General features: G+C 42.1%; 1 protein-coding gene across 2 annotated transcripts in view; it reads right to left on the reverse strand.

Annotated features, from left to right (window-relative positions):
* LOC131054616 (uncharacterized) overlaps positions 1–21,269 on the reverse strand; it is a 246,999-nt gene that overhangs the window by 23,768 nt on the left and 201,962 nt on the right. For both annotated transcript variants that reach the window (XM_057989172.2, XM_057989164.2), the window contains 4 exons: positions 2,952–3,020; positions 2,594–2,764; positions 2,424–2,471; positions 2,085–2,226 (listed from right to left, as the gene is read on the reverse strand). In XM_057989172.2, coding sequence (XP_057845155.2) covers positions 2,085–2,226; positions 2,424–2,471; positions 2,594–2,764; positions 2,952–3,020 — 430 coding nt within the window. The remainder of the gene's footprint in view (positions 1–2,084; positions 2,227–2,423; positions 2,472–2,593; positions 2,765–2,951; positions 3,021–21,269) is intronic.

Consider the following 21,269-nt stretch of genomic DNA (forward strand, 5'->3'; position numbering starts at 1 on the left):
TTATATGAATTTCTTTGACAAAATGAATGTGATTTCTTTTCCTTGAGGATGAAAACCCTTTTAGGAAGATGGTTTCAGGGATAAAAAATCCTCCTACCCATTTGAAAAATGTCATCCAAGGATTAGTTGTGCACTGCAAATGTTGGATTTGGGGATGAAAACCCCCATCTCATTTTGAGTGGTTCCATTCAGGGGTCATTTTAGTGTGGAATGTTTCCAATTTTCAGATTCCTTGGTTGGTGTGAGATTCAGTTTGGTGTGGATGAATTTTGAGATTTTCAGTTTGGTTTTTGATACCATTGTATGATGATTCCGTGGTTCTGAAGATTAATTGTTCTTGGGTGAAGTTTATTGGATATTATTGTTAATGCATATATTTTGGCCAATATATCTTTTTCTGTTGAAGTAATCAGACTTCAGCCAGCCGTACTACGTTCTTTCTCCTATAGTAGCATATTTTTCCTCAAAAGGGTTGCCATCCATATTTAATTAAATTCCTAATACAATATCACATGTAATCGCAGCTGCTTTGGAATGCTAGAACTGCTGTTTGAATGAGACAAATCTGTCACGTCTTTGGTATCTTGTTGGCCAATGTAATTTTTAAGGCTGCTACCTTAATGTTTTACAAACTTACAAATTCAAGCATATACTATTCTCTATGCAGATCAAAAAAGAGACTGAGCTGTGATTGGGAGGATCACAGCATAAGAAGAAGACAAGGTTGAAGTTAATTAAAGGTTGCCGTACTCATTCATAGAGGAATCATTGTTCATGAAGTATATCTTCAGCTGTTAAAGGGAAACTGTTTGATCTGATTGAGGTCGCTGTCATCATTCAAGGATTTTTTGCTGAAAGACAGGCCAGAATATTGTGATTAAGGGTGCCATACAGCTACAAACTGGATGCCTAGCTCAATGTTTGACTACCTTTTCATCATTTCTCAAATCACATTAGTGTATGAGATATTTCCAGTCCAGTTTGGGGGATGATCAGAGGAAAGTAATAGCAAATTGTTTCCATCAGCAAATTTCAGAGTTGATTTATATTGCATACAAGTTTCTTGGTCAATGGTTCAGTATGGTATGACAGTGACAGTATTTCTTATTTTGTTTATTGAAATTTATCCGTAGCTGATGTAGTTGATATTGAAGAGATCAATCAACTTATAGCCTGTTGTTATTGACCTAAAATATAAGTTTTTCATTGTAATCACCAGATGGTTTACCACCAGATCCATGCTATTATTGTTAAAAAAACTTGGATGGTTCATCATCAGATCCCTTTTATTTGCATATCCTTATTAGCCAATTTATCATTGATTCAGAATCAGATGATATAGTTAGCTAATTTGGCATTGATTGATTTCCATTTGTTATCTGCCATTTTGGAATTGATCAGAATCTGCATAAATTATCTACCCTTTTGGTATCGATTGATTTTGTTAGTTTGATTCTGTTTGTAATTTGGATGGCTATCCACTAGTACCTTGTATTGTTATGATTTATGTTCTCATTCTAGTGTTCGTATGTTTTCATGTTGCCCGCATTGGGATCTTGGTGATCAGAAAGAGCTAGGGTTTGAGCTGCTTGTTAATATTTGGTGGATTAAAGCTTACCATCCTGCTAGGGATAATAGGACATGCTTATTGATAATCACATAAAAACATCTAATAATCTTTTCTATGTATCTTCACACATGAATGTTGGCTGAAAGCCTACGTGATTTACTGTCATTCTATATTTATGTGATTTATGTTAGACTATTTATTCTTTTGGTTTATCCCTATGGATTATGATTATTTGATTTTGAGTGCTTTTACCTGTATAAAAATTTTCCCTTTTCTTTTCACTTTGATTTGTCTTAGACTTTATGTTTTCTGCCACAACTGATAGGAAAAATGTTTAAGGAACCCTAGATTGCATTTCAAGAGAGATCAATATATAAGAATTTAAAAACATCAGATGGCAAGTGACAGAACTGGGACTTGAAAGAGAGATTGATTGAAATTCTTTATTGGTGTGGACAACGGAAAAGTTCTTATGGAATCAAAGAGAGATTTATATAAAGAAAATGAGACTTACTACTTCCTTTTACAAGTTCCCGGCTAGTCATTATGAGTGTGTCATTCTTGGTCTTCAGAAAAGTATCTGCTAGTTCAACTGTGCGATTTATTTCTTCTTCCCTCTCCCCAACAGATTTCAATGCAACAGCATCAACACTCACCTGTCACATTAAATAAGTTATCAACCAAGAGACAATTCACCTTTTCAATGAAAGCAAATTATTTTGTAGCTTGATATGTTCAGGGATGGAGATTCATGATATTGATTTATGGATTCTAGCTTTGTGACAAGGATTTTATTGTTGTACAGAAGTAGAACACCATTTACTTTGAAAACCATCATGTTCATATCACTTACTTCAATACTTCTCAGAAAATGTCCACATTGCGATTTTAGCTCCTCAACCTACAGGGAAACAATGCTTAATATATAAATGATCGATTTCTAAGTTCAAACATAGATTTAAAATACTCCAAAATAACGAAAAAACAATGCAAATAGATATAGGATTTCCAAAGGTCAAAAACCTGTTTTGTAGTCTTTGGGACATATGAACCAACTACTATAAGCCCACCATTTTGTTTTCCAAATATTCCAAGTTCACTTGGAGTGATTGGATCTTTTGTTTTTGTCCCAATACGAGCAGATACAAAACTTGCAGCTGTGCGGCATAAAAATCGTTTTCCTTGCATTTCAGCCTGTTATTCATTGACCATTATCAGGTTGAGGTAATCAAAGTGCTAATTTTACATCAGAGAAAATTAAACTCAAAAGCAAGATTATTAAACAAAAATATGAAAGCCTTCTTTCTACCAAAGTTCAAGGGAAGAGATGCACATCAAAGGGTTTTCTGTGGACTAACAAGAATTGGGTGTAGGAAGTTACCTTGATCATGCCAGCTGCAAATACAGACATATCCCTTTCACTGGCTGCATTGACTATACATATTGATCCCTGATGGCAAAAGATAGAGAAAGACATAAGCATTCATTTTGGTCTCTTGGTTGATGCAGAGACAGAAATTTGGAGTACATACTTTGCCACAATAAACTATACAACAGTAGCATGGTTAACAGTGTAAGTTTATCCCTCACACCTTAGCTGGAGTTTTTCCTATTATTTGTACTTGTACAACTTTCATACACAAAAATGCACTTGAGTTACCACGATACACATAAGGTTACAATTTTTTTCCAGACATGGTTAACAGTGTAAGTTTATCCCTCACACCTTAGCTGGAGTTTTTCCTATTATTTGTAGTTGTACAACTTTCATACACAAAAATGCACTTGAGTACCACGATACACATAAGGTTACAATTTTTTTCCAGACACCCCAGTATACAAATATGACATCAATATGCTCATGATGAAAACTCACGAGTTACCAAGATATACACAAGGTTACAATTTTTTTCCAGACACCCCAGTATACAAATATGACACCAATATGCTCAGGATGAAAACTCATATATATATATAAATTTTTGTACTTTGTTTGCTTGTTTCTTTGCAGAATCTTTCATACGTAGAATGCAATCATTTTATTTTTATTTTCTATTTTATTTTCTATTTTATTTATATATGGTCAAAAACATATAATATCTGACAGTAGCAATGCTCTTCTATGTTTTCCAGATTTTATCTTCTTGCTATTGTTTATGATTTACCGTCCATCTAATTTTGTTGGTGTTATTGATGGATTCAAAGTCTGAATTAGAAAACATTCAAGTGCATTTTAGTGTTGATGTGCTTAATTCTTTGAATGGAAAGAATAATGTTTCTGTTATTATGGATGCTATTCGATATCAAGCTTTACTAGAAATGAGATATTCTTACACAAATATTAATGTCTTGGCTAAAACCAAAAGTTAACTAATTTATCATCCATTGTGAGCATACATATTAAATCAGTGGCAATGCTTTTGGCTAAAGATGTAATGTCCCCTTCTAGCCAGTGATCACTCTTCGTGGAGAATAGCCTATTCAGGAGGCCCGTAGGCTATTTTTGGCAGAATAAGGGTTTCCATCTTCCGGGAGGATTTTGAGTGGGAAGCAATTGGAGTCCGGGATTTCTGATTGTCGAGTTTTCCTGTATTTTAAGAGAGCTTCGCAGTGATGTACATGCATTGCATTCAGTTGAGGTTTGCATACTTACTATTTTTAGTAAGTAGGGTTTGAGTAGCACATTTTTCTGGGTTTTTCAAGAGTTTTCCGACAATATGACATGCAACTTCATCTGACTACTCTTTAGTGGATTTACTATTTTTAGTAAGTAACAGTTGATCCCAATTTGTGCCCTAATGGAGTTGGGAGTCACTTACTATTTTTAGTAAGTGTGGAAATTTTTAGGGTTTCAGTCTAGTCTGGCAGCACCGGCTATTTTTGACAGTTATGTAATGGCTCAGTGACTTAGTTCTATTTCTGGCAGGCATAATTGAGTTCAGAATGTAGTTTAATGGACTTGGTCATTTATCATTTAAATGACTTAAGTTAATATTTTTATGACATTTGGTTTGCAAAATGATTTATTAAATATTAATACTTTGTCCCAAGTTTAATATTCAATTATTAAATTGGACGACTTAGGAAAGAGGGAAAAATATTCTATTCATAGGATTTTATTATTTCTCCTAAGTCAGGGGTCGAAAATGGGAAAAGTATTTTGAAATATTACTTGTGGACCTTGGACAAGTTCGAACTTGTCTAGGAGAGGAAAAAATGCATCTTGGGCAGCCATATGTTGGTGAAATGAAATGAAATGCAACGCTCATTTGGGTGAAATGAAATGTCATGTAATGTGGGCGAATTTGGAGGTGATGTATTTGAATTTCAGTGAGCAAATGTTATAAATAAGAGCTTGGGCTCTCATTTTGATATCTTTTGAAAACTTATACTATTATGCTGTCGGATTGATTCCAGACTTCTTCGAGGGTGAAAACCTCGTAGAGCTTTTTGGCAGTTTCTAGTTTGAGACATCACTCCTAGCTGTGGCTCGATTTTGGATTGCTTGGTTTGATTCCTGTGGGTAGCGTTTGTTGGAGAGATGAGTGTGTGGCGTCTTCTTCCTCTGGAGGGCGTGATTTTTGGTGAAGAGTGTGCCTTTCATTGCTGGCCGTACCTTCCTTTGCTGGCCGTACCTTTTGGTGTTTGTTGTTGGATGTGTTTGGTGTGCTTTGTGTGGGAGATTTCGGTGATTTTGTGTTCAGCGATTCTGGTTTTTGGGCGTGTGTGAATCTCCAGTGTTGTTTGTGCTTTGTTGGTGTGGCTTTCCATAGTTTGCTGTGGTTCGTGGTGGCAGATTGGTGGAGTTGTAGCAGGCTGTTCTCTGTAACAGGAGTTCGGTATTGTGGTTTTTTACTCTCTTGCAAAACGTTTCCTTGTTCTCGTGCTTCTCCTTCAGTTCTATGTTTGTAATAGCTTATATTTCATATTAGCTACCATTTTCTGAATGATTCATTGTAAAGCTAAATGGCAGTACCATTAGCTATCACTGTTTGCATCTTATTTGTAATTCCCACTGCACAAGTGGAAGAGGATGGCTTGGCCGCCTTCTATGTCTGTAATCAGGAAGTGAGTTCAGTCCTCCCGCTGAAATACTACGGTAGAGTTTGATTTGTTGTAACAGGTCCTCCCGCTGAAATATTGCGGTAGAGTTGATTTGTTGTAATAGGTCCTCAGGCTGAAATACTGCGGTTGAGTTGATTTTGTTTGTTATAAGTCATCCCGCTGAAATACTGTGGTAGAGTTGATTTGTTTGTGTTGGTGTTTCTCCTTGGCTGGTTTACCGCCAAGTCTTCTGGTCTTCTATCCCGCTGGAAAGTGGAAGGGGCTGGCTTGCTGCCCAAATTTGTAATCAATTTCAATTTTCAAGCACCTAACAATCCCCTCAACACTGTATGCTCTCACCCTCCCAGATTGGGCTCTCGGTGATCAGAAAGTGGAGGGTTACTTTCAACAGCATTTGGATTTCATTTCCTAACCATAACAAGTGTTGTATTGAATGTAATTGTGGGAAAAAGTTTGGAAAAAATTAAGGGGGATATTTCAGGGGTATCATAGGCACGCATCTTGCCAACCCGTGTGACAGAAGGGTTCCATGAGTGATAGAGATATCAGATACTACAATTGGGAATAAAGAAGGCAGCAATATCAAATACCACCAGTGCCAGTAAAGGAAAACTTTTTAGAGGTTTTGAGAAACAGAGATAAGGAAGTTGATTCAGTAGATTCAACGGATTCAATGGGAGAGAGAATATTCGGTTAGAATGATGCAATTGTGGTTGTGGAGAAAATGGAGAAAAAATTTGATACTATGATGGACATGATGTCCCAGATGATAGCCACTTTTAGACAGAATGCCGGAGGACATAGTCAAGACCAAAATCAAAATACTAGTGGAAATAATGCCAGCACTTCCAACAATTCTGGTGGAAATGGGAATGGCAGCAACAATAGTAGCAACAATGGTAGAATGCCTGTTGGATCAGTGTCAAGGCCTTCGCAACCAGTTTTCCTTCCAAAGGAAACACCACCTCCTGAAGTAGAAGTCCCTGTGGCTAATGAGATCCCGACTAGTTTTGTGGAGTATGCATCACTTTCCCAAGATATTCGAAATGTCTTGTCTCTTGACCAATACATGAATCGAGGGAAGAGGCGGGAAGGAAGATATGACGATTGATAATCCACTCCAAGAGACTGTTGGCGGCAATATTGTACACGAAAATAAAACTAGTTAATTAAGTTGTAATTGTGTTGGTTAGTTGGCAGCTGAGGGGTGGTAGTTGCGGTGCGACGGTTGGCGCTCGCACCCCCTCGGCATCTTTATATACTTCGGAATGTAACTTGTAAAGGGACGAATTATGAATGGAATAACATATCTGATACTTGTCTGATATCTATGGCATTATTCTGCATTACGTACTTTATGCTTTAAGTATTCACCCAAGAGGGCAAACATTTGGCGCCGTTGCCTAGACGTACTCGGGAATGGAAGACACGGATGGCGCATTGACATGATGGGCCTACCCGTCGGTGAGATTAACCCAGAGGCTGACAACGCGCAAACGGAACAATCGTCGTGGGACGCAGAGTGTGATGGCAAGAGGCGAAGGGGAAATTGAACCCTGTAATAATCCCGGCACAATGTTGAGATAAATTGTGGCCGAAAGGAAAAATAATAAAAGTTTTTTTTGTACATGGCGTGTGCTTGCTATGTACGGAAGTGATTTATGCCCAATATATTAAATAAAGATAGAAATAAAAAAGCAGAAACGAACGAGTGGGAGGCCGCGCAGAGGGCCTTGATTCTGGAGTAGCAAGTAGAACGTAGACGGAGGCTAAGGTAACTTGCCGAAGGACGACCTGCCGAAGGGTGGCCCGAGGGGAACCAAGGAGGTGTCATGGAGGGTGCAGAAGCCGATGGAAATTTCTACACGTCGCCAGAACACCATAGGGTGCGGAGCCACGAAGAGTTTTTGGAGGAAACAAGGTTACGGAGAGATCTAATCGAAGAGACCCGGGATTGGTTCAGAAACTTATCCCTTACACCACAAAGTGAAGATCACCAACGGGAACCAGGAGTGGGCGTGGGTGAGAGCGAAGGGGAGGGCAACCGTACGGGTGTAGGTGCCACACACAACAGGCAAAACACCGTATGTCCAGTTGCCCACGCAGGACACACCACTGGCGCCGCCGGAAGAAGCAACGCAGGGCCATAGACACAGGCACAACCACCCCCAGGAAGATGACTCGGGATGGCGAGTAACCAAAAATTGCCAAAGTTCACAGGGGACGGCAAGGAAGACCCCTTATGGCACTGCCGTACAAGTGAAACCATTTGGTCTGCCAACGGAGTGACAGACCAGGATGACTGGGTACAACAGTTCCCAGCCACGTTACGTGGAGTGGCCATAGACTGGTACTTAGATATGGACAAGGCCAAAGTCGGCACATGGCCAGACCTGAAGAAGGAGTTTGCGATAGAGTTCCGCCTCCTGAGAGATGACAACGAAATAGTCATTGAGATCTATGGAACGAAGCAGAACAAGAACGAGACTGTCCGAGCCTATACTTGGCGGTTGAAGGAACTATTGGGAAAAATGGAGAGTCAACTAGCAGAAGGGTTGAAAAAGCGATGGTTCGTGGAGGGACTAAAGCATTCCCTCCGAAAGAAGATGAAAATCGTTCCACCTACATCGTACGAAGACGCATACAATAGAGCGATGGATCTCGAGAGCGAGACCAAGACATCGAAGAAAAAGAAGGAGGATAGCTCGTCCGAGGAGGATGACTCGTCACAGGAAAGCAGCAGCGACAGCGAGGTTGGCAAACGGGTGCAAGCGCTCTGGAAAGACATGGAGCGAATGAGGAGGGAATTCAAAACATTGAGAAGCACCAGTCGGACCGAAGGGGACATATGGTGCACTGAGTGCAAAGAGGAGGGGCACACAAAGGGTACTTGCTCGAAGAAGGCATTCTGCGAGATTTGCCAAGTGATGGGACACTCCACCAAGGAGTGCCCATACAACATGAAAACCCGGAATACGCAAATGAACCAAGTGTTGTTCACGGAGCAGGCCACAACATCCGCACCAGCAGGTACGACCCAGCAAACCAACACAACGACATCATCTGGAGGTTACCGGGACAACAGACGTGGCGGTGGAAGGAATAGCAACAATAACAATAATGGAAGTCGTATCCAGTATGACGCCAAGGGCCGGCCAATTATCCAATGTAGGGCCTTGTTGTGACCATTTCACACATCGCCCCATCGCAAATGGGGGCCCCCTCTTTTTGCTTGTTTTTCGCTCGTTTTCGCTTTCGTTTTTAGGGTTTTGTTAGTTAGTTGGTCGTCTGGATTTAGGGCCAAGCCTTAGGGTTTTAAATTTTGCCTTTTCAAGCCAAAATCCAGTCTTTTTTTGAGAGCTTTTGAGCTTCTTTTCTAGAATGCAAATTTTGAATGCAATGATTTCGACAAAATGGTCTAATTTTCAATTGGAATGTTCATGCAGAGCTTAAATTTGTCTAAGTGTTGACCGTCAATGTGAATTTTTGTCCAATTGAATATTTTGACCAAATTTTGACTTTTTTGAATTTTGATCCTGGGCATTGGAATTGATTTGTTTTCGCCTCGTGAAGTGTTAAAATGTGAAAAATCTTGTTATTTTGACCTGTAGGAGCAAAATCGCTCCTGTCCCTCAGTGATGGACGGGAGCTCATTTTCAAATATCTCATCATCCCTGCAGAGTCCAGACAAGTTTTACGTTTGAAGTGATGGAGAACGACGAGATCTTCCCATTGAATATAAATTGAAGATTTTTACGAGCACAGAAATGCCTCCAGGAGGAAAATCGCTCCTGTCCCTCAGTGAAGGACCGGAGCTACAATTCAAATTTCGCCTTGTCCTTGCAAGATTTCGAAAACTTAATGATTTGAGGACGTCCGAAGGAAGATACTTTGCCAAATGAATATAATTTGAGATGCAAAAACGAAGGAGAATGACCTATATTGACCAAATCGCTCCTGTCCCTCTCCAAGGGACCAGGGCGAGGTACCTTGTAGCTCTCGTCCCTCTCCCAGGGACCAGAGCGATTTCCTTCATTTTGCAAAAATCCAGACAAGGGTCAAGGCAAGTTTACGTTCAAGAGCAAGGGAAAACATGAGATGAACGCATTGAATATAATTTGAAGATTTTTGGGACGTCCATAACAGTGTTAAAAGCCTAGTTCGCTCCTGTCCCTCAGGAAGGGACCAGAGCGATTTTTGATATAATTGCTTTTCTTGCAAAGTTACAAATGATGTCGAGGCATGGACGAATAGAGTAGAGCATGACAAATCCATTGAATATAAATTTGGAAGGAGACAAAGTGAAATGAAGGCCACAAGAGCAAGTTCGCTCCTGTCCCTCTCCAAGGGACCAGGGCGATACAATGATTGTATTGCTTCTTGTTCATGTTTAAACCGATCCAAGTCAAGACGAAGGGTGGCGAAGACATTTTAGGGCATTTCCATCAAGCGCAAGGTTGTAAAGGTCATCACATGGAAGGAATGTGCACTCTAAGACCCATATCGCTCCTGTCCCTCTCCAAGGGACCAGAGCGATATTTCCATTAAGGCATCGATTTCAAAGGACAAGCAAATATTAAGCTACCAAGAGGACTTAAAGGACGTCATTTCACGCAATGAAGATAATTGCAAGTTGGTAAAAACAAGAACAAGCTTGCAATGATGAACTTCGCTCCTGTCCCTCTCCAAGGGACCAGAGCGATATTGGATATATTTGATCAATTCATGCAAGATTTACGTAAGGACAATGTGTTGCAATGTTCTGGAGGGTCCATGGTATGACAACAAGATGATAAACAAGAGTTTTGAACGTGAAATGATCACCATTTTGAGCATGGAGACTATATCGCTCCTGTCCCTCTCCAAGGGACTAGGGCGATTTGCTTTGGATTCCTTGTTTTGTTTCCAGTTCAAACTAAGTCAAGACGTCCTAAGATTGCATATGGTCCAAGGCATCGTTTGAAGATAATTCGCAAGGGTTTTGAACGTCCAAACATCGCCAAATAATGTAAAGGCCTCACATCGCTCCTGTCCTTTGGACAAGGACCAAGGCGATATCATCAAAAGCACGCATAGATCAAAGCCAGGCGAGGATAAGCAAGGTAAGGGACATCGTTGGGAAGACGTTGCAAAGGAGATCGAAGTTTAAAGTCGCCAAGATCAAGGAGAAATAATGGATCGCTCCTGTCCCTCTCCAAGGGACAAGGGCGATGGTCCCTTTAATGCGTCCAAACACATAATGAAGACAAATAGAGTAAGCGCAAAGGACACAAGCGATGATATTATTCGCCTTACAATGGAGGTACGAAGGTCAAAGATACAAGATGAACATAAAATCATGGATCGCTCCTGTCCCTCTCCAAGGGACAAGGGCGATGTTAGGCAAAACACATGATATTCTTTGAAAATCACGTTAAGACAAGGACGCACAAGGTTTTAAATGGCATTTGGAAGATGATACAAGGGAAGGATCGTACCAAAATGGAGAATTTCAAGCAAAAACCTTAGGATCGCTCCTGTCCCTCTCCAAGGGACCAGGGCGATAATGGTCATGAGATGCACTTGCTCGCACAGGAATGAAATTCAAATTTGAAGGACCCAACAAACATCGCAAAATCAACATGGAGATGAAGGAGTTGAACGTTGAAAACGCAAGAATCATGCCAAAGATGGTGAATCGCTCCTGTCCCTCTCCAAGGGACCAGAGCGATGAGGTACGTCCCTTTATTTTCATATTTTTGGCGCCAAATTAAACAATTTAAATTTCCTTAAATGCTAAATCGATTAAAAATTGAAAATCCATTTTTTAAATTGGCATTTAATATGGCGTTAAATATTTATTAATTATTTTGCCTTTATTAAAAATCGAAATTCTCATTTAAAAAAAAAACGCAAGGCATTAATAATTAATTATTTAATTAATAAAAAATCGATTTCAAGCGCTCATTTAAGGAGGTCGGCCTTCTTATTTTATTGCAAATCATTTAAAATTATTTTTAAAAGTGTTTTTTTTATCTCCAAGTCGGCCAAAGGGGTGAAGGATGAGAGCGCTATATAAAGGGGGGTAAAAACTATCATTTCTACATCATTATTTTACCTCTCTACATGCGAATTAAGGAAGACGAAGGAAAGTGTTAAGTGTGTTCAAAGATAGTGCGAATATTATCCAAGGTGGTGCGAGTTTCATTCATCCAAAGGTGGCGCTTCGATCCAAAGGGTGGCGCTTTATCCAAACCAAAAGTGATGCGAAGTATATCATCAAGTATAGAGTGCGAATTGCGTTGAAGACCAAAGGTGGTGCGAACTTGAGGATACATTGAGGCGAATTTGCTAAGGACTTGGAGATTTGTTTATGCGAACTTGAAGATCCATTTGAGACCACGTCCAAGGCGATAATTGAAGATCACATTCTCTCCAGAGGTGGCGAAGTCAATTTTGAGGAGATCATATTGAAGATTATCTTATACCTCAAATTTTGCCTAGGCAAATTTTGTTTTTGCATTCTAGAGTTAGCTCTCTATCGAGGTATGGCGATTTATTATTATTGTTTTATTCATTCATCGTCATATTTCAAATTTTGAAATTTTGAATTTTGAATCTCTTGGCTCAATCGTTGTATTTTAGGAAATGATAACTCTAGAGACTTATCATGAGGTTTCCTAAAATTTATCTCTCTTATTTACGTTATTTATTGCAAAATCTATTTCTTATAATGAAATGTTGTGTAGGTATGGCGACCCCAAAGGCGGGAGCATCCACCAGTCGCTCGGCTCTCATGAAAGAAGATCAGAAGACCGAATAAGTGGAGACCAAGATCGTGTCCAAGTGGAGCAACATTGGAGATACAAACTTGGGGAACTTTAGCACGAAGAAGTTCCGGGAGGTCCCTTACATCGGCAAGCCATCACCTGTCGCCCGGAGAATAATAGAGAGTGGCATCATTAAGGCGGCCGACTTTCCTCCAGCTATTCAGTGCCACGAATTGATGCTCGAGTGTGCCCGTCATTACAATCCACAGTCCAGGACAATTGTGTCCAATGAGGGAAACACTTTGGCGTACCTTTCAGAGGAAGCCATAAGTGAAGCCTTCCATCTTCCAGAGCACAGGGACATGATATACAAGAGCATTGAAGGAGCCAGATCAGTGTACGATGATGATCCAGATGCTTGCCTAAGCATAATCAACAAGAACTGGCTACTCAAGAGTCGTCCCCGTCTGAGCAAAGTACCGAACACACCACACAGGATTGATTTCCAGGAGGAGTACAGAGATTTGATTACCATGCTCAACAGAGTTACAGGAGCACCTCATGCCTTCTATTTTGAGAAATGGATGTTTTATTTCATCCAGGTGATTGTTCAAGGAAAGGGTACAATACATTGGGCTAGGATAATTAGCCATTGCTTGGACGTACAGTTGAGAAGACTCAGGGCTACTAAGTCCTTCCACATGAGTTCATACGTCATCTATGCCTTAATCAGGAGCGTTGAGTACGCAGGATTACCTCACAGAGGAGTGATTGGAAGAGGACCCGGCGAGGTCAGAGTTTGTGAATCCTATACCTACTTGCATCATCCACCAGGGAAGAACTACAAGTTAGCCAATGATACTTTCACGATGAACATCACAAGGACGTTGCAAGGAGGGATTCACAACAGATTATCTCAGGATGCCCAGGAATTCATCAAGAGGTACGGTGCTTGGTTCATTCAGTTTCCCAAGTTCACTTACATTAGAGTGCATGGATGTCCTTTACCTCCATACATGTTGCCGAGGTACCCGACAGATAGAATTGTGTTACTTAAAGTAACAAGGCAGTTGGCAGCATATGTGAAGGCATTCAGACACAGACATCAGAATGGAGTTCAGGTACCTATTATTTTGGGTAATTCAGTTGAGATATGTCCTAATGTCTTAGCCATGGATGACGCAGAGAAGGAGTTAGCCTTGTATCCTTTTTCATCTTTTTCTTGGAGGAATAGTTTTGATCCACATGGACATTTAGAGGAGACGGTCGGTAGAAGATTTAGACATGAGTACCAAATTGAAGATTTTATGATGAATCTCCTAGATGATCTCGAAGTGAAACGAAAGATACATTCTAGATTGCCTTTGGATTTCATCAGGAAATGTAAGATTTACAGAGTAGCCGACCAAGCTCAGGACAACGGCAGGCACATCCAATCTTCATACGATAGAGAAAGCAAAACAATAAGTTCGAATTGGAATGAGCCCGAGGCCGTGGATTTAGATGATTTGATGGCACCAGTCTTGTCTTGTACTCGCAGATGGGTAGACGTTCAGCATCAGAAGTTGAGAGAACAGGGCATAGCCATGTCTTTTACTTTGGAAGAAAAGCCAGCTGAAGGTGGAGCCAGTGTTAGTGAAGGCAATCCTAATCCTAGGAATTCAGGGGAAGGTAACCTTCGATGTGCCAGTGAGGGCAATCTCCATTCGAGAGGATCGAAGAGAAAAGAAAGATCAGAAAAGAAAGAGCCTTCCAAGAAGAAGCAAGGTGCCAACAAAGATCAAACACCAGGTACTTCTTCCAGACCAGAGGATAGAACAGTTCGAGTGGAAGAGTCCATGGACTCGATGGTACAGAATGACAGACAGGAGGAAGGACAGGCACAGCATGTTTCATCCGATGGATCTCTCCAAGACTATGATTTAGATAATGATAATGAAGTAACATCTCCTCCCAGACAAGAAGAAATAGTACACAAAGAAATTCAAGTTCAAGAGACAAGATCGAATATCCCAGATTGGTTGAAGGAAAGATTGACTAAGGTGATCGTAATTGAGGACGAGGACAGTGCAATTGATTTAGAGAGCCTCGTGGGACGTTCACATATGACAACAGAGAAGAAGAAGGCTACAAAGATGTCCAAGATGATTCGAGATGAGACTGGATCTAGAAAACTGCAGATAGCTACACCGGCAGCAGACAAATATGAAGGTGAGATCCTAGCAGAAGACTACCATATACAGACTATTGAGTTAGGACCATCCACAGCAGAGCAGACTTTAGATGACGCCACCGACACATTTGAGGCATTGAAGGACAAGCTTAGAGAAGAAGTGGAAAAGAATAGAAAGCTTGAGAGAGAGGTCGGTGCATGGAGGACGTATTTCAGTCACATCAATGAACCTTTGGGACGTCAGGATCCAGTTAGATCACCATTGCAGGCATTACCCCTTCAATCAATCAATGAAGCAGAAAGATTCAGGAACCTGGTCCAGCGTACATGTGGTTGGATGGATAGATCTCACACGGTGGCCATTGAGTTTGTTACAAGGATGTCGAAGATCACCCACCAGGCTATCCAAGTTCTTGACATTATTCACAGATTGATGGCAACAGTAGCTGCGTTTGCCCATACCAAGGACGTTGTCATCCCTGTCTTGAAAGTTATAAGACACACATCCAGAAGAATTTTAGCACAAGAGAGGATCTTAGAAGGTGATTCTCACAGTTTGTTTCAGTGGTCAACCTTACTCCATATAAAGAGTGTTCTCTTTGAGGACATCAGTGTTAGATGTGGTCAAGTTGAGGAGGTGATCAATCCGATCCAGGACAGAGTATTTGAGGTACTTCGTACCATTCTTGGCAGAAGGATCGAGGTCGAGACAGATGTGGATTTACAAGAATTTGAGGATAGAATCAAGATCATCTTTCGCAAGGACGCAGATGTTACAGATGAGCAGTATGATCAGATGTATGCCACCATGCTCCTGATTGATAGAACAAAGGAACTTGAACCTACTTGGGACACAGCTCTTCTAGATGCATTTGATCAGGTTATCCACTTAGAAGAGAGTATCAAGAATCTTCCCGAGATTCCAAGCACAGAAATCGAAGGAATCGTGACAAAATTCATTGCATACGCTAAGAAAGAGAATTGGAAAGGGAATAAGATTCTAGATGAAAGGTTGTTACAGATGACATGACATCTTATTTCTTATTGGTTGATACCTCCTAGATTTTTGTGCCAAATTTAATATTTGGCTATGTATTTAATATTGTTCAGTAAAAAGGAGGTCATTTGTAACAAACCCTAATTAGGGTTTAGGTGTCATGATCTTGTCCATTGATTTACTTTCAATCTGGACCTTTCATTGTAACTGGGGATGCTATTTATACCCCCATTTTTCATTTCATTTGGTAATAGAAAAATAGAAAATAGTGAATAAGTGTGAGAGATAATAGTTGATGTAATAGAAAGATTAGAGTTAGAAGCAAATTTTATTTTGTAGCAAGATTGAGTCTTGAAGAGAGAAATTCAAGCAATTGTTGTATATGATGACTTGGAAATCAATAAAATATTGAAGTTATGGTGTTTTGTTGCAAATTTCTTGAGTTATCTTCATGGTTGTTGGATGTACTTGAATCACGCTCAATCAAAGTAGTTTGTTAATTTGAAAGACTAAGTGTGAGATTTGATATTTGGTAGGATTCGCAATCCAAACCACTAGCTTCTTGCTGATTGTAGGAACGCCTTGCGTGGTCGACTGGAAAACATTTTGAGTCCTTAACCTTCAAGCATTTTTGCATCTAGGATATGTACCTTCGTAGTAGTGTCCTTGGTCTTTGATGCATTGAATACCATTATTACCTTAGAAGATCGCACTAATTTCAATTGAGTTGTTATCTTATGGCAAAATTGAAGTTGGTTGAGTCTTGCCAAATCTCATTCATGCTAAGTCGTTCATAGGGTTAGGCTAGATTAGACTTCCTTAAACCCTGTCCTTTTTCCATTTTTTGAAAGTTCCTTTTTAGTTTAGTAAAATCTTCGAGCTTTTGAATCCGTAAGACGCCTTGGAGGAAACAGCAAATCACATCATACCACTAAAAAAGCTTGTCCACACGTGGAGACCCCACTAAAAGAACCTTGGAGTCCATCTAACTGATCCTTTTTGCAGATCTTCAGCAGTTAGAGACTATTTTCTCAAGAGAGGATAAGATGCCTGTCGGTATTTTATTCTGTGTATGATTGTGTACAAAATACACGTCAACAGGCCTGTAATCAGTGGGGGCACTTCACCCGTGATTGCACGAAGGAAGCCACCCCTCAGTACCTTTGTCGATGGTGTGGGCCAGGCGACCATGAGGACGCAAATTGTCCACAGGCAGGGGTTAATCTTCTCAACATTGAGAAGGTTGAGAAGACTGGTGAGAAAGAAGTACTGGCGATCACCCGCACCCCTGTACAGAGGAGAGATTACGGGAGGCAAAGGCCAATATTGAACGTGAGATGACGACCGAACGACGGGACAACGAGGTGGCGAGTACATCATCCCGTACCGAAGTGGAAAATAACATCATTGGGCAAGTACTGTAGATGGAAGTACCTATAAGGGTAAAGGACCTTCTAGAAACAATGCCACAGTTAAGAACCTCCATTTTTAGTTCCATACAAACCACTGCGCAGGCACCTTTGCGTGCCACACGGGCGGAAGTTACGGTCAGCCCCTCGGCTGACCCAATGTTGTTGGCCTTAAATAGTGGTCAGCATCCTGCTGTAGTAGAGATGGGAATTCTCGGGGCTATCCTCAAAGACACCATCGTGGACGGAGGTTCGGGGGTGAATGTATTGCCAGAGGATACGTGGAAGAAGTTGGGGAAGCCAAAACTATGGCCACCCACGTTCAACTTGGTAGGTGCAGACCAACACGGCATCAAGCCACTCGGCACCTTGATGGCCCAGCCGGTCACCATCGGCACGCAACCTTTCATACTAGATTTTGTGGTAATCCCACTCAAGAAGAAGGGGTACGACACCATCTTAGGCAGAGGGTGGCTGGTTATAGCAAAGGTGAACCACGATTGGAAAAAGAACACCCTTTCTATGGAGAAAGGGGGGCGGAGCCGCGGAAGTACACCATTGATCTGAGGACCCAAGTTGTTGACGAGGAATTGGCATCATCTTTGGAATCAGAGGATGAAGGAAAAGGCGACTCGAGGGACGAAGGACGGGGCTGCAGGGAGCCCAACGACGAAGGGATTCTCAAACTAGGAGAGTGCTCCAAGGATGAGACAGGGTCATTGAACAGGCTCTTCCATTGGCAGATGGAGGATTATGAAATGTTCCAAAGCTACAAGCTCGAAGTAGAGGAACCAGAGCAAGTAATAGAGGAGGTGTACTTGCCAAAATACATAGAATATTGGAAGGGAGACGCCCCAAACCTCGGTGACATAGATAATCCGAAGATCAATTGTGTCGGCAACGATTGGAACCCTATGTGGAAGGCCGCACCTTTCAAAATCTTTATTATTCTTCTTTTTCTTATGTACGGGAAGGAGACCGTGGTCCTTGTAGAATTTGTGGTTCCAGGTCTTCGGATGGCCATTGAAAATAGACTTGCCACCAACAGGTCCAAATTGAAACCCTACCACGCGAAGCACGCAGGGGACCCGAGAGGCCGGAAGGGCACCCGAGAGGATGGAAGGGGACTCGAGAGGCTGGGCAGGTGACTTGAGAGGCACAGGACCACAACGGGAGACCCTCGGACGAGGCAAACAGAGAAAAGGCGATCCCGGAGGCACGAAACCTGAGCCGAATTTGGACAATTAAAAATTAAAAAAAAAAAACAAAAAAAACTCGTACGCCAGGTGACCGTACGGCTTGTAAAAAGAAAAGAAAAACTCGTACGCCAGGTGTTCGTATGGCTTGCAAAAAAAAAAAAAAAAAAGAAGAAAAGAAAAGGCAAAGTGCACCGTACGGTGGGGCCAGGCATCCACCGTGTGGTGGCACGACATGGTCACTGTACAGTGGCACCGCGTGGTCACCGTATGGTGGCACCGCGGGTCCGCCGTGCGGTGGCACTGCGGGTCCACCGTGCGGTGGCACCGTGGGGTCACTGTGCGGTGGCACCGCGGGTGCACCGTGCGGTGGTATCGTGTGCCCACCGTACGGTGGCACCGTGTGTCCACTACGGGGTCACCCTGCGGTGGCTATTTTAGCCTGCACAAAAACAAATACATGGCCCCGCAGAAACCTGCACAGCCGCACAATCCGCCGAAAGGAAAAAAAAAATTTCAGCGCAGGAAATTAGAAAGTAGAGTCAGCCACGTAAGGAGGAAAATATCACGGAGGAAGGGGATTGCACGGGTATGCGCACGCCAAGTACACGACGCAAAGGGAATGCTGGCAGTTGGAAGTGGGCAGAAGGAGGACCGTATGGTGCGTAAGGTTGACCATGTGGTCCGTACGCTAGAGGTGTGACTGTAAGGTAAGGACGGTGTTGACCGCACGGGAAGGGCTGGAGGTGTGACCGTACGGTAAGGAGGGTGTCAACCGCACAGGAGGTGGGCGTATGATTGGTGCTGCCCCAGACCTCGCGGGGGCGCTGCCCCTCGACCCCATTGGGGGCATTGCCCCCAAACCCCAGTTTATTTTTGAGCTACAGAACACTTGTTGGAGTTGGACGAAGGGCATTGGAGATGTCACGGTAAGTGTTGTGGTTGTTTGTACTGTGAGAAAGAAGCCTACAGCTAAGCATTGGCGGGGAAGCCATAAGCCATAGAGGGAGACGGATTTGGAGGTTGCGAACAAACAGAGTTTGAGGGAAGGCATTGCAGGTCCGCGCAATTGTATGACAGTAGAGAGTTATTCAGTTCAGTTAGTAGCCTTTGGGGAGTGTGATGGAGGATTTGAGGTTTTTCCTAGCCTTTGTGCTAAAGGGTTGTGGCCACCTCCAGGTAGGAATGGTACGCTTGAGGAACTTGGAGTATGTCTTGGCTGGACGTGAGGTTGCCTTGGTGGATGCAGAGGGGGGTTGGAGGTAGTACTAGCGTGAGACATAGCCCAGCGTACCCAGGAGTTGGATGCCAAGAGAGCAGCGCGGGTGGCTATCGAGGACAAATTGGTTAGGGAGACAGTATCATTTGAGTAGCAGTTTGTGGAGGCTGAGACCGAAAAGCATGTTTCGCAGACAAATTTGGTTTAGGCATAGGAGGATTGTGATGTCAAAGAAAGCACTAATGGTGAAATCCGCACTTGAGCATAGGATGGTAGCAGAAAAGGGTTTTTAAGCGAGGACGCAACAGGTGTATAAGTTTCGGGCTCGACTGGTGTCAGCAGTTTTGTTTAATGTCATCTCTATTTTGTATTAAGTCGTCCAGAGACGACTTCTTTTCTTTTGGGGGGGATGATGTTGGCAGCAATATTGTACACGAAAATAAAACTAGTTAATTAAGTTGTAATTGTGTTGGTTAGTTGGCAGCCGAGGGGTGGTAGTTGCAGTGTGACGGTTGGCGCTCACACCCCCTCGGCATCTTTATATACTTCGGAATGTAACTTGTAAAGGGACGAATTATGAATGGAATAACATATCTGATACTTGTCTGATATCTATGACATCATTCTGCATTACGTACTTTATGCTTTAAGTATTCACCCGAGAGGGCAAACAGAGACTATCAACAAGCTCTTGGGAAGGTTACTCTAGCGCATTTTGATGGAAGCAATAAGAGCACATCTAGAACGTGGGTGCAAAAATTGGACAATTATTTGTCCTTGAAGCCTATGCCCGAAGAAGAGGCCATCGAGTTCGCCACCTTGCACTTGGATGGAGCTGCTCACGAGTGGTGGTACCATGGGTTGGTCACCCTTGGCCATAACTTGATCAATACCTATGAGGAATTCACCAACAAGTTGATTGAAAGATTTGATACCAAGGATCCGGAGGTGAAGTTTAGAGAGCTTGCACAACTCAAACAGCAGGGCTCTTTGGATACTTTCATAACTGCGTTTCAAAGTCTTTCAGTTATGGTTAGTAGTATTTTTGAGAAGAAGTTAGTGGTCCTATTGACTGAGGGACTTGAAGAACCATTGAAAGTTTGGGTAAAAGCCTTTGGCCCGCCCACCTTGGCTGAAGCAATCAAGAAGGCTAGGAGCATGGAGTTGGCTGCCCCTAAGTCCAAATTTCAGTCAAAGCCTTTCTCATTTCGTAAAGCCAAGAAGAAATTTTCTAATCAGCCTAAGAAGTTCCCTTCGCGGATGGATGATGAGCTTCGTCAAGAGCTCCAGAGAAAGAATCTGTGCTATTCCTGCAAAGAACCTTGGGTTCCGGGTCATAGATGCCATGGGAAGAGTAATGCTCGTCAAATGGAGGCATATTCAGCTGATGGATCAGATTCTGAAAATTCAGAACAGCAGCTTGATTCGGAGGGAAGTGAGTATGAAGAGGCTCCAGAAGGGCCTGAAAGTGACCATGAAGATAGGGGTATAGTTGCCCAACTCTCGAGCTTTCACAAGAATGAATCATTCAAAGTTCGAGGAGCATTGGGAGAGCATCGACTTGTTGCTCTAATTGATACCGGAGCAACTCACAACTTCATTGATGCTAGAATTGTTGCAAAGAGAGGTCTTATCACTGATGATGTTGAAGACTTCAAGGTCATGGTGGTTGATGGATCAACCATTTGTTGCAAACGGATGGTTTCAAACATGTCAATGAAGCTGGGTAACTATGAAGTCAAGGATGACTTCTACGTTGTCAACATTGGAGGGATTGATGATGTGGTCCTTGGCATTCAGTGGCTGCGATCTCTTGGCGAGATCACCCTTAACTTGAAAACCATGGAGTTAAAATTCATGTTTGAAGGAAAGAGGGTAGTATTGAGAGGGA

Source organism: Cryptomeria japonica, chromosome 2 (assembly GCF_030272615.1).
Source record: "Cryptomeria japonica chromosome 2, Sugi_1.0, whole genome shotgun sequence".
Classification (NCBI taxonomy): Eukaryota; Viridiplantae; Streptophyta; class Pinopsida; order Cupressales; family Cupressaceae; genus Cryptomeria; species Cryptomeria japonica.